Below are 13,246 nucleotides of genomic sequence, written 5' to 3' on the forward strand. Positions count from 1 at the left end.
CCATTTGATTATAACCGTATTAAACGTACCTAATAAAATACTCGTTTCAAACTTTTGGCTCTGAAAATCGGATTTTGACTGAAGATTAATGCGCTGGACAGCAGTTTAAAAAGTAGTAGAGTCTTTCACTGTTGAGTTATTTGCTACGAAACCGCAATTCATTTCCATTGTAGAAATTCCACGCTTTTTATCAACATTTTTCTTTCCTTTCTTTCAATCACTTTCTAAGGATTTCCTTTTTTGACATTCAATCAAACAGGAAAGAAAAAACGAGAAAAATTGTGCGCAAACTATTAAAAATGAAAATGTAGGTAAAATAAGTATGGAAAAATGCAGACGTGAAAAAAATGTGGTTTTGAATATTCAAATCGTACAATATGATTGACGTTATCGACATTACAGAGAAAATTTCCAACGAAAAAATCAATAGTGCGACCATGAAATCACGAATATGTGAGCAACATGAAATAATAAACCAATGAAAATTTACTTTCAGCGACGGCCATTGATTTATTTGTAAAATATCATGTAATGTGAGTTTAAACAAATAAGACAGCTTTTAAAGGGAAGTTGAAAATAGCTTGATGTAGAATATCTGATGTAATTACATGTTTATTAAGCATCCACAATAAAAACATGAGACTTTATTACAGCGATTCAATTAATGAGTTAAATTTTCTTTATCTTTTCTAAATCATTGAATTAGTCTTTCCGCAAGGAGATTATTTGCTTGATAATCTGACATCGTGAGCAAATTGAATAAACGATATTCATGTTCAGTTAATTGCTCAAACAAAGTCTCTTGGAAAAATTTCATTTAACAGATTAATTATGAGATAACACAGGGAATGAATTCAATGCCGTTCTAGTTTAAATTTCGATGAATATCATCGCCGTTCGGAGTGTTCTTCGCATCTGTTCGCTGTACCTTCCGGCCCGATACAAGCGGCATAGGCCAAAACATGTGGAATGTAATTTTGTTCCACCACTCCAGCTAACAGGTGACTGAATGGTCCACGAGAGAAAATTCCAACATCATCTCCACCATGTGCCTCGTTATCCGAACCGACCGATCCGATGTATTGGAAGTTTTTGTCTGGATTTGCAATGAATTTTTATGAAATAAACAAATTTAGAAACAAACAAAAAAAAAACGAATTTTCATTACCTATTGTAACCGTATCCAAGTCGATTCTATCACCATTATTATCTTGGTTATAAAAATACCCGGGCCCATAAGCATACGAAATGATTGTTACGCTTTTGTTGTCATAGCGATCGGCAACTGATGAAAATTCGTGTAAAAAATACAAAAATTTAATAAAATATGAAAAATATCAAAACATTTGTTACCTAATGGATCGACGCCTTCGTTCAAGCTAGTCATGGTGCCGAGAATATTCGAGCCTCGTTTTGGATAGCCAGAAATAGTCATTGTATGGGCATGATCAGCGGTGACCACAATCATAGTGTCAACTTCGCTCGTTTTCAAGTCGGCCATTTTGATGGCATCACTGAATTGGCAGGTTTCAATCACAGCCTGTTGTGCCAGTGTCGCATGATTGGCATAGTCAATCAAGCCTCCTTCGACAAAAAGTACAAAACCATTTGAATTGGTAGATAAAATATTCATTGCCATTTCGGTCATTTCAGTGAGTGTTGGTTCCACGGAATGATCTGTGTCCGAATGATAATTCATGTGGCCCGAAGCAAATAAGCCAAGTACATTGTTTACATACGAGTGATTTAAATTCAGCAAATTATCTCGGTTCGAAACAAAAGCCCATGTGTCACTTTGATCCTTTTTACTGGCGATCCATTCTTTTATAAGATTTCGACCATCAAGACGCACACCACGTTTTCCATGGTCATCGATCGTTATGTTTGGCAACAATTTTTCCGCACCACCACCCATTATTACATTCAAATTTCGACCCGTTTCACCTTCAATCAATTGCTTAGCGATATCGACACAGGCCTCTGGGTCTCCACCAAATCTATGGACATCGTAATCTGATTCATATATTCGATTCGAACTATGCGCATAGGCAGAAGCCGGAGTTGCATGTGTGACACGAGTATTTGTTACGATTCCAGTGGATTTTCCAGCTAATTGTGCCCAACGAAGCAACGAATACACATGATTTCGCGGATCTTTACTCGCTTCACAATCATTCTTTACCACCTGACCATTGACACCTTGCGTAAACATATTCGCTTTGACACCACTCAACAATGCGGTCGCCGAACATGCCGAATCAGCTACTTGTAGATCAAGACAATATGTCTGGAATGGAGTGGAATGCAAAATGAGATTCTAGGCGAAAAATGACTTTTTTTTAAGGAGAAATTCGATGAAGGAGAAAAATCAATTATCGAAGAGAAAATTAAGTTGACCAAACAGAAAATCAATTGCTTGTAGAGCAAACTCAATGCATGACTATTAAATACATTCAAGTTGTTCATTTTTGACGAAGCGATTGGAAGAATGACGAATTTAGAATTAAAAACACAGAATAAGAAGGGAAATTTAAATTTTCTGAAAAAAATCGACGAAATTAAAAAAAAAAATCACATTAAACTCACCTTAGCCAATGCAACATGTGGAAATTTCTGGAACCACAAATCGGCCTCTTCGCCCTTCTTGCCTTGTAGTTGACCTTGGAAAATCCTGGCCGCTGTTAACGTGGTCAAACTCATTCCATCGCCCAAGAAATAGATTATATTTTTCGCAACATTTGTATTTGGCTTTCGGTACAATCGATCTTTCAACGTCACTTGAGCTTGATCAAACCAATATTTCGTCGTTTTTTCCAATTTCTCCAATAATTCTCCATCGTAATCATCATTTTCGGGGACATTGATTTGATCTACAAAAGAATAATGAATTGAAAAAAAAAAATGGTTTTGAGTCGAAAATCCGTGATAAAATTTCAAAATTCATCAAGTTGAAAAATGTTGCTTCGGTTCAAGGCTTGATGAACACTTTGAAAATCAACTTGTCCTTGTTAAACAACTTATTGTTATTGGTAATTATTAGTAAAAAATGTTATTTAACGCGTTAAAAACTGTCCAAAAATGGTTTGTCGTTAGATTAAAGTGGAAAGATTCACCTTTATCTATAACAACGGATCCATTTCCGGCTTTCAAATTTTCATGACTCCAAGACGACACATTTGTTGCTGGTTTTTGTGTTGTCTCGCTCACTTCTGGCTGTGAAATTGGGTAAGTTGTAGTTGTATTTTCGGCTGAATCGTCCGGTTTTTTGGCTCTTGCTTCAGTGGTCACTATGACAATCACCAAAATTACGGTTACGCTCAAAAGTAAAGTCGAAAGCAACAATTTTCCCATATTTCCTTTCAATTTTTTTGCGAATGTCGTAGTCGTCATCTAGTTGAATGCGTAGCACATCGCCAACTGAATGATATTCAACGTAGTCAATGCTTTTAAATGTATTGTTGGTGACGGAATAAATAATTTAATGTTTTTATTTGTAAATTACCATTTTAAAAGCATTTAAAAGTGGAACAAGCTCATGGCAGCCATTTGTGTGTCGGGTTTTAGCAATAAAAACGCATTTCGCACTGCGTTGATATCCACATTAGATGTGAATGCTTATCTCAATTGATTCAATTATGACGTATGGCGACGGCAGAACATGTGAGCAATTGATTGTTAGTAAACAAATTAAATTATAGTAATGTGTTAGCGTTAGATTTATTCATGCGGAATTCCATCGAATTCGGTTTTTCGCATTCAAAACACTCAACCATAGAAGAGATGCTATGAATAGTATCCAATAAAAAAGATTGCGTTGAACGATATTATGCGTTTATTATCTTTTATAGCTTGAAATAGATAACATAGATTTGAAATGTATCAAGCTATGATATCTATGAATGACCTTGATAGCTTTTATCAATTATCACTGTTATCTCCTTACTGATAAGAGATACGTGATGACTGTCTGCGGCAAAATTGTAGATTTCAACGATATTCAAAACTTTGCTGAACAAAGTTCTGCTCCGTTGCATATGGAGTACGAGTTATGGGAGAAAAACCGAAAAAATGCAAAAAATCCGTATAAATGTATAGAAAAATATCAATTTTTCCCACTGCACATTCAGAGATGATTTGAGCCAAAGTGAGAGGTTTTATCAAAAACTGATGTTTGGGAGTTATAGCTAATTTTCGACGAGGAATCCAAAAATGCAATTGATCTAGGGATGAGTAGTGAGGTTTACCCACTTTGGGGTGGTTTTTGTACTTTTTTCACTTTTTGACCTCTGCCCTTCAAACTGGATCAACATGGGAGGCCAACACTATGTGTCAATGAAATCTATGGGACCAGGCGCAACTTTCGTCGGATACAGCCTATTTGCCCAATTAAGTTTTAAGGGGAGAAAAATGCATCGAAAGTGTTGGGGATGGAATTGTTTAACATTCGAAGGCGAATTTAAAGTATACAAATACAACCAACACGAGTTCACCATCGCCAGATTTAATATTGGGAGCCGCTTAAGTGACTCCATAGTTTTATTATCTTCGATTGCCCGCCAACAACAGAGGAGCATATGTTGTACATACTAACAACGTGCGAGTCCATAGTTTGAAAAACTTGAAAGTTAATGAACTTAAAAGTTTTTTAAACGTCAAACGCAGAAAACAGAGGAAAACATATGCACGTGTTAACGATGTTTGAATCTCAAGATTATTAACCCTTTATCACATTTCGGTTTCTAAATAACCAGATACGCCAGACGCTATAGCTATGAAACCACTGAATATTTTTGCATTCTTGTTTGGAAACAAATGTAGGGAATTGAACTAGCTTTCATTTGATACTTTACAGGCTACAATTGGCTGGCTGAATGGAAAGTTTTTTCTGTTCATGTACTGCTGTAAAAAAAATGCGAAATTATAGCAGAATTCCACATTTTTCCTCCTCTTATCTTGTGGGTTTGTTCATTCTTTTCAATTGTCAAATTAGGACTCGTAGGACCAAAACACATCAATTTAACTTTCTGCATCATTAGTTTTATGAAATTTAATTTTTTCAAGCTTTTATATAGATTTGACACTTTTGACTCTTTTCCGATTTTCTCGACAAATACGCAATTTTTCAAAAATCTAAGTATGAGGTTTTTCTCTATTTATCGTGGCACAAAACATATATCAAAATGATTCAAAAACAAAAAATTGCGCATCAAAGGGTTAAACGTCTGTCACCCGAACACGACACAACAACACATGAAATCATATATTCCGTATGCGACTCCTTTTTTTTCGTTTCAGATAATATTTCAAAATTTTAAATTCTGAAGGCACTAAAAAAATCTTACCTCCAACTAATGGTTTTGAACGTTTTTTGAGTAATATTTTAGAAATTGTAGTTTGCTACCGATTCAGCTAATAACATTGAAAATTGGCTGCCATGCATACGAGCAACCATAAAAATTGACGAAAATTGATGTTTCCTTTAAGAACAGAATAAAGTGAAAAGTCGTTTACAAGGTGTTTGGTTTTTGGGCTGTAACCGGAATCACAATGTGTGTGGATTGCACTAAATAAAGCGCCATCTATGTCATGATTTTCAAAATTTGTTTTTTATATACAATTTAAATTATATTTTTACAATATTTAAATGAATAATTTCACTTTTGCTTCACGAATTGACTTTATACGGGGCCCAGAAACCCGTAGTTATGTTTTGTGTGCTGCCACAAGTAACTACGCGCCCCACGTAGTATCTTTTACGATCTATTACGTTTCCCAACAAAAATGAAAAATATCTTCAGTTGTTTTATGATTTCCTGTAAATGTTTTTTAATAATAATTTCGCATTTTTTTCAAATGTTTTTTTTCAAATTCCTTTTTCAATGAACATTATTTGAATCTAAAACTCGTTAAGATAAGTTCTATGACTTTTTACCACTTTTCCGTTCAATGATTCCTGGATTTTTCAATTTGTTTTCTCACGCCATTGTAAATTCTACTCAAACTAGGCCATTAAAACCCATGTCTAGAAACTTCATTTTCTATATAAAAATTATCCAAATAAATTGAATGAAATGTTAAATGAATGTTCAATTTTACGTGATTTTACATTTAGCATTGCTACACAGCATGTTTTGTTGATCTCCCAGTATATAACGTACTAGAATAAACTGATTGAAACTAGTACAATTAGCATTCGCCACCATTTTTATTCAATTATTTTTCATATTTTTGACATTTTGAACAATCAAAATAAAATTGAAGTGAGGTTTATTTTGTCACGAGTTGTTTTCCATAAACATATGTGCCGTAAAAATTAAAAATTAAACTTTGTCGAACAAATCCCAATCTGAATACATTCTACTGTTTACTGAAATAGAAGTTTTATTCCATGCTTCAAAGTCTGTACGGAAATATAAATAAACTGATTGAGTATACCATGACGCTCGATGCATTGTATTGTAAACTATACTTTACAAGTAAAAATGATCAATTTTCATCCAATTTACTTGGAATTTGGCATAGATAACTTTTGTGATACAAAAATAAAATTCCAATATCCAAATAGCAGTTATATCGGGAGAAAAGCATAGTTGCAGAATGAAATCTTCAATTTTTCACTGATTTTTGAAGGTGGACCAAAAAACTTGTTTGGGAAGTAGTCAAATAGATTGTCCGATTGTATTGGAATTGTATCTGGCAACTGTCGTGAGTAAAGAAAAGTTCCGCATTTGGTAGCGATTTTCGAAGAAGTTCTGTCTTTTTTGAGCCCATTTCTATTCATTGATTCCTGGATTTTTCATTTACTCATTTCACTTCAATCTCGACTCTATCCAAACAAGGCCATCAAAACCAATATATATTGGCACTTGATTTTCCTTGTAGTTCTTTGTAAAATGATTGTTATCATCTCTACAAAGAAGGAAAATCAACTGAATTTGAAGTGAAATGAGTGAACGAAAAATCCAGGAATCAATGAATCGAAACGAGCTCAAAAATAATAGAAGACATTTGGAGATTGCTACCAAACTTTCAGATCTTCATTTCTTTGCTCATGGCAGTAGCCAAGAGCAATTCCAACACAATCGGATAAGCTATTCAAGTCCAGTATAAGAGAAAAATTGAGGAAACTGTCCATTGAAAAATCAGAAATTCTACCTTGTAAAGTATAGTTTACATGTGCAGAATGTGTACTACATAGTGAACTTCAGATGCATAGTATATAATACAGCGTATGTATCAAGGCATTGCACTTGTTACGCATATATTTTACACATTAAAAACAAGAATTTGCCATTTTCCATAATTATTTTCCCTCAAATTCCACTTTGTAAAGTATAGTTTACATGTGTAGAATATGTGCTACTAAAATCAAATATATACACGGTACATGACGACATAATATTTTTAAAATCAAATTTGAATTATACGCTATCGAATCAAACTTTCAATGCGTGTAATTGAAATTTGAACTTGAAAATTGTTGTGTTGTCTTGTTCCGTGTATAGAACTGAATTTCACTATGTAGCACAAATGCTAAAAAAGTGCTGTACTTTGCAAAGTAGAATTTCCAAGGTAGAATTTGTAGTACTAGATCCGCTGTCAAAGTATACTTGCGTTCACTACGTTGGGCGCGTAGTATACGTTTGAAGTTTCGTTTCCACGCCCCGACTTTATAAAAAGAATTTCATCAAGTAAAAATTATTTTTCATTGCAAATGTTCAAGCACAAAACTAAGGTTTTACAAGAAATTGTAGACTTGTAAATCAGATTTACAATTTACAAGTTTACAATTATTGTAGCTAATGTATGGTGCAACGGGTCCCTGGAACTAGATGAGTTTAAGGAGAATCAATTTTAAAAATCACCATTGACAACATAACAAAAGTAGATTGCGAGTTGTATCTTCTCCAACATCCCATTCAAAAAGGGAATAGACTAATTAAGATTTCATTTTGAAGTTACAAAAATGAATATTAAATCAATATTTTGAATTGAAGACGAATGAGGCTTCAGTGAATGAAATAAAAGTTACTCAACTCGAACAAATACAAAATTTTAAAGTAATTCTATCGATAAAATCCCAGACGAATGTTTACGATGACTTATTTCTCTTAGTTCAAGTGCTATGATAACAAATTAATCAGTACTTCCGCGTAGAATTTGTCTGTAAGTTTCATAATCTCTTCAATTGATAGTGAAAAGAAGAAAAAAAAACCTCAGCCAAAAATACAGAACGAAGTTCACATTCAATTGGCAACAAAAAAAAATAACACTTAAACTTCAATATGTACTTATTCTGTAATTTGTTATCATCAGTTAAAATGAAATCTTTGTATTGATCATCACAAGTGAAAGTCATGATTGTTGCGTGCGCACAAAATTCAGATGATTTCTAGTTTAACTTCATCGGAATTTTCGACATATTTGCTCTTGTGTGCTTCAAACAGTTCTTTGAGTTGTGTGCAAAACAGTTCATGAATTCTATCGACATCATCTTCGGTTGGTTTTAGAATTCTCTCCACTTTAATCGGTGCTCCGATGACTGTTGTGATTTTCTGTCGTCTTGGTATAATTCCATAGTCGTATTGAAGGTATCCACGACCGTTGAAATGAATTGGCGCGACTTTTGTGAGGCGTTTGACACTGTCTTGGATGAATCGTCCCCAAGAGCCGGGCTTATAGTCGATTATTTCGAAGAGATTATTTTCACCAAATGAAATGGCTGGCACGAGTGAAGCGCCGGTTTTCAATGCGATTTTAGCGAAACCTTTGCGGCTTTTAAGTACACATTTGTAAGTATGAGGAACAGCGTAGAATGACTCTTGTGCACCGCCAACTACCAATCCAACTCCGTTTGATGTGTATCCGTCTTGGTTGGATTTATCATTCGGATTATTTGGCTGTTGTAGTAACGTTGTCAATGAATTGGCCGACGCTGAACAAACACCGAAACTTAATAATATCTCACGTGTTATCGGCAACAACAAATTTGTACCGAGTGTCGCCACTTTGCTACGAATGCCAGGAAACAGTTTCGACCACTTTGAATGATTCGAGTTGAATGAAACGAATGCTCCGAAACTAAAATGAGATTAGAAGAATTATAGACTTTTTTTGAAGACAAAAATATGCTTCCTTCTTTACACTTTTTTTTACGCTTTTGAGTTTTTTTTTTGTTTTCGTTCTCAATTCGTTCACTCTTCTTCGAATAAAACTGACGAAATGATATGTCTGAACGTGATTTTGATAAGAATTCATGGAATATTCTCGTGAAGGAAAAAAGTCAGTTCGTGAAGAATGAACGAGAGAACAGGTCAACTTGAGTTGTTGAGATAGCCCATGAATTGGATCATGATAATATTTCGATTCAATTAGTAATACTCTGAAAAAATACTGTGCAATTATGTAAGAACCGGAGGTTGATTAAATCGAATGTAAAAACGTTTTCTTTTGACATGTATCTACAAGAATTTTAACTTTTATACAGAAAAATCGTCGACGTTTTCTAAACACTCGAAGCATATATGCTTCATATACAAATATGCGTACGTTTTATTAACTCATTAATTACTAAGCATTCGAATTTCCATACAAAATGGAACACTTGGTAGTTGATGGCTTAAAACAAAATCAAGTTTGAATTATTTTAGTGGAAAAAAATGTCGAGAAACGGTGTTTGTAGCCGCACATCATTTCAATGAAAAAATCAAGAAACTCGGTAGAAACCGAAAATTATTCACCGGATTTAATTCACAATTTACCTCAAAATGCCATGTGGAAAGAAGCAAATCAAATAATTTCGGTCGGCCGGCAAATCGACGGTTTTCACCATATCCAGTGGGAAATAGTTTACGCAATGTCTCCACACATTCATCGATCGAATCCATGAAATACTAGAACATTCAAATGAAAATTGATGTTTTCAAAGTTCATTCATTTTGTTTAAAACAAAAACTATAATTTTCCCGCATTTGAAGTTTGTTATAAAAGGTTACTGCTCCCAAAATTATTTCTCACTTAAAAATTTTTTTTCTCTAAATAATGTGATCTGTTTTCGCCATTTCGACTCAAACTTCAGTTGTACACATTGTAAAATTAACACTTCTTACCCAGCGCCTCGTCCACCTCGATCGCCTGTGTGTCGATCATAGTAAATAAACGCTATATACAGCACACAAATGGTTTTCCAGTAAATATTTCCGGCAAACTGCGAAGAAAAAAAGAAGAAAATGTCCGAAAATCGTTAAAACTTTGACTCTTTACAAGTGTTATTCAATCAAATTTTGAACACACCAGCAAATAGACTACAAGCAGTAATGAAAGAGCGGGTAGTATAATTGCGCAAAACATAAGAAATCCAACACTAAATAATTGGAGACGTCGCTCAAGCGGTACCTAGGAGAGAAAGAAAATCGCAAAAGAAACAAATGAAATTATTAGTGTGGAACAATGATGACAAACAAAGTGATGGAATATCAATGAAAACTGAAAAGCGGTACATCGAACCAGGGTGTCCAATTTATGGCCATATTTTTTTTTTCTCACGAATGAGTTTTATTGACGAAAAAAAAAACACAAATTTTATTGATCAATCCACTCAGTTTAATTTCTGTGAATCACAGAAGCATCAAATTTTGAACCAGCTTTCTAGTCAATTCGAGTAATTCACAAAATTATCAACTAATTTGTCCAGTTGTCCGACACAACTCATTCGAGAGGTCAAGTGTAACTAATGTAAAGTCAGAATAGAATGCATGCGAACGGCATGAATCGAATGAGTCGGTTATCAAATAGAGACGAGATAAGATTCCGCTTCGTGGTTGAAAACTGATTCAATGTCGCGGCCACATAAAAAAGTGATAGTTTTGATGATTTGGCACAACAAACGCACTGAGAACGATTGCTAAACAGCAATCGATGTTTTGCGTGTTCAAAACAAGAAATTGACATTCAAACTAATAACAATCATTATTCTAATCGAGCGGCACAATTCCATATCGTCTGCACTATTGTGAGTGGAGTGTGATTTATACACAGAGCGAGTCACAGTGAAATACGCCGTATTCTCGGTTTCTTATCGCAATTACGTAAAATGACATGCTTCATTTCTCACGAGCGTGCGGTTCTGAAACGGCGCTTCTTCAATCGATGATTCAACTTCAGTGGACACGATCAGCAGCATCTGGTGCACAACAATTCTCAAGCGGCAAACGCAACTGATATAACTCATCGCTTGTGTTACACAAAATGTGTTACGTTATCAGTCGACCGGTCATGTGAGTTTGTCTGTTTTGCGAGAGGCTGTTTTCAAAGGCCTCTTAACAATTATCATTTCACGATTTAAATGAACGAAGTGATGACAGAAATTGTTCGAAAGATGATTCGTTCGAACGGCAATGAACGAAATTTAAAATGAAAGACTCAATAAAAAATGAACGAAAAATCCGAAACTAAGCATGAATTTCACTTTTTCCCCAATAACAACAAGTACGTTATTTACGTTTCAGTTTCTTCAGTCAAAACGAAATCAAAAGGCTATAAAAAAAAAATCACGAGCGCTAGTCATGTCCGTTGCGTGCGAGTAGAAGCAGATGAATATGATTGTCGTCGTAATTGTTCGCGTATTTTTATATATAGATTAATAGAGTAATTGCCAATTGCTCCTATGAACATTAAACCAGAATTGCAATTCTTTCAGTTGAATGCAAAAGAGACTATGAATATATTTATAGGCCACGGTACGAAACTATAGTTTCGAATACTTTTTCGCTTAAGTATTCGGCGAATGCAATGAATTGCAGCCATGCAGCGCAATTCGCTTAAAGCGCTTGTGATGTATTCCGAAAATTATTGCAATTGGAACATTTTGTATGGAGACCACTTTCTTGATTATCAATTCTCTCGTTTTTGTTTGCACCATTGTGTGTGTATATTTATTTTATTTTTTTCATTTGTTGCTAACCAAATAATGAATAATTGTGTATAATTTAAACATGGTAAATCAAGTCAGAGTTGTGAGTTGTTTAATCTTGTGAACAGAAGACATTCCCATTGTTGGAGATCATTTCATTAAAAATAAATACACAAAGTCACCTTCCCTTTTCTTGAGATTTTTTCGTAAGGAAATTAGGTTACTAATAACTAGTTGTAATTACTGTTTGAATTTAAAAAAAAAAATCTAAACAATTATTGAAAAAAGAATTCATTTCAAAATGGCATGTGTTGTTTGTAATAAAAATGGGAATACAGAAGCGTTTGAACTGAAGCGCAATATGGAATTTGTTTGTTAAAAACGCAACAAGAATCGTCGCTTTAATAGAAACGTACCATGTAAAGTGTGAATTTTGAATGTGGTTTTCTGTATTTTTCGCGAAAATTATAAGAGAAGCTTGAGAAATGTGAATATTTCTGAGTATTATAGATACTTTCTCACTGAATTTTCGAACATATTGTAAAAATACGTGCATATTGGGAATGTTTTAAATACAGTTGTAAATATGGCGACAAACTCAATGGCAGCTGGTTAGAACGTCTGAGCTATCGAAAAAGAAACACTGAATGGTGAATATGAATGGATATTCTGGATATATCGTTAACACTCCAATTTGTAACATAAACTATCAGTTTTCCGATTTGCATGTCCATTTCCCAACATGTTTATATCTATATATTCGAAAGAGAATTTATTTGGCTTTTATTTGATGTATCGGTTGATTAACGAAAAATTCATTCAATAGTTTAATTTTTATTTTAATCGCAAAAATACACGAAATCTCATATTAGGAAACTTAACTATCCATATTGTAAACTCCAAATTGAAACATATATTCACAAACTTATGACGAAACTTTATGAAATGTCAAAATTTGAACGCGCGAAAACCGTTTGGGTTCCACGGAATTGTTTTCAAATTCGATGTGATTTCGATTTATTCTATTGATTTTGGATTGTTTTTCTTTTATTTTTTTCAATATTTATTGTTTTAAAACATTATCGCAAACAAGAATATTTACTAGGCTGTCCTGCCATTCACCGATTTTAAATCAACATAGCTCGTTTTATTCGTTACACGTTGTAGAACATTTCGTAGAAGAAACTTTTTTGAAAAAATGATTCTCCGCGATCAAAATTGAAGAAAAAGAAAATAATCAATTAAAAGGTTTCACATTAAACGGGCAAGATGGCGACTTCGAATACATTTCAATACTTTCACACATTGCTGTTAGCCGAGAAGCATCCATGCGAT

General features: G+C 34.0%; 2 protein-coding genes across 4 annotated transcripts; both read right to left on the bottom strand.

Annotated features, from left to right (window-relative positions):
• Positions 1-596: 596 nt before the first annotated feature.
• LOC129568888 (alkaline phosphatase-like) lies at positions 597-5,158 on the bottom strand. The gene is made up of 5 exons (XM_055447217.1): positions 3,114-5,158; positions 2,587-2,870; positions 1,354-2,287; positions 1,169-1,285; positions 597-1,096 (listed from the first exon to the last, which is right to left on the bottom strand). Exons 1-5 carry the CDS (start codon positions 3,388-3,390, stop codon positions 888-890), a joined length of 1,821 nt encoding a protein of 606 aa, XP_055303192.1. The 5' UTR covers positions 3,391-5,158; the 3' UTR covers positions 597-887.
• Positions 5,159-6,186: 1,028 nt separating this feature from the next.
• LOC129568906 (2-acylglycerol O-acyltransferase 2-like) lies at positions 6,187-11,133 on the bottom strand. Of its 3 annotated transcripts, none has more exons than XM_055447246.1 (5): positions 11,034-11,133; positions 10,294-10,395; positions 10,110-10,207; positions 9,762-9,893; positions 6,187-9,081 (listed from the first exon to the last, which is right to left on the bottom strand). In XM_055447246.1, the coding sequence occupies exons 1-5, from the start codon at positions 11,097-11,099 to the stop codon at positions 8,382-8,384; spliced, it is 1,098 nt and encodes a 365-aa protein (XP_055303221.1). In that variant the 5' UTR covers positions 11,100-11,133; the 3' UTR covers positions 6,187-8,381. The 3 variants fall into 3 exon arrangements, with proteins under 3 accessions (XP_055303221.1, XP_055303223.1, XP_055303222.1); XM_055447248.1 differs by having other exon boundaries at positions 11,088-11,114; XM_055447247.1 differs by lacking the exon at positions 11,034-11,133 and adding an exon at positions 10,500-11,020.
• Positions 11,134-13,246: the final 2,113 nt, after the last annotated feature.

The sequence above is a fragment of the Sitodiplosis mosellana genome, unplaced genomic scaffold (genome assembly GCF_009176505.1).
Source record: "Sitodiplosis mosellana isolate CC-2019 unplaced genomic scaffold, AAFC_SMos_1.0 Smas_scaffold_27, whole genome shotgun sequence".
Lineage (NCBI taxonomy): Eukaryota > Metazoa > Arthropoda > Insecta > Diptera > Cecidomyiidae > Sitodiplosis > Sitodiplosis mosellana.

Excerpts from the sequence above, each read along its gene's own strand:
- LOC129568888 (XM_055447217.1), bottom strand. The coding sequence starts at position 3,390 with ATGACGACTACGACATTCGCAAAAAAATTGAAAGGAAATATGGGAAAA. Across the intron at positions 2,871-3,113 it reads ATCCGTTGTTATAGATAAAG|ATCAAATCAATGTCCCCGAA; the intron begins GTGAATCTTTCC and ends ATTCTTTTGTAG. Across the intron at positions 1,097-1,168 it reads CTTGGATACGGTTACAATAG|ACAAAAACTTCCAATACATC; the intron begins GTAATGAAAATT and ends TTGCAAATCCAG.
- LOC129568906 (XM_055447246.1), bottom strand. The coding sequence starts at position 11,099 with ATGTCATTTTACGTAATTGCGATAAGAAACCGAGAATACGGCGTATTT. Across the intron at positions 9,894-10,109 it reads CGAGGTGGACGAGGCGCTGG|TATTTCATGGATTCGATCGA; the intron begins GTAAGAAGTGTT and ends TGAATGTTCTAG. Across the intron at positions 9,082-9,761 it reads TTTCCACATGGCATTTTGAG|TTTCGGAGCATTCGTTTCAT; the intron begins GTAAATTGTGAA and ends ATCTCATTTTAG.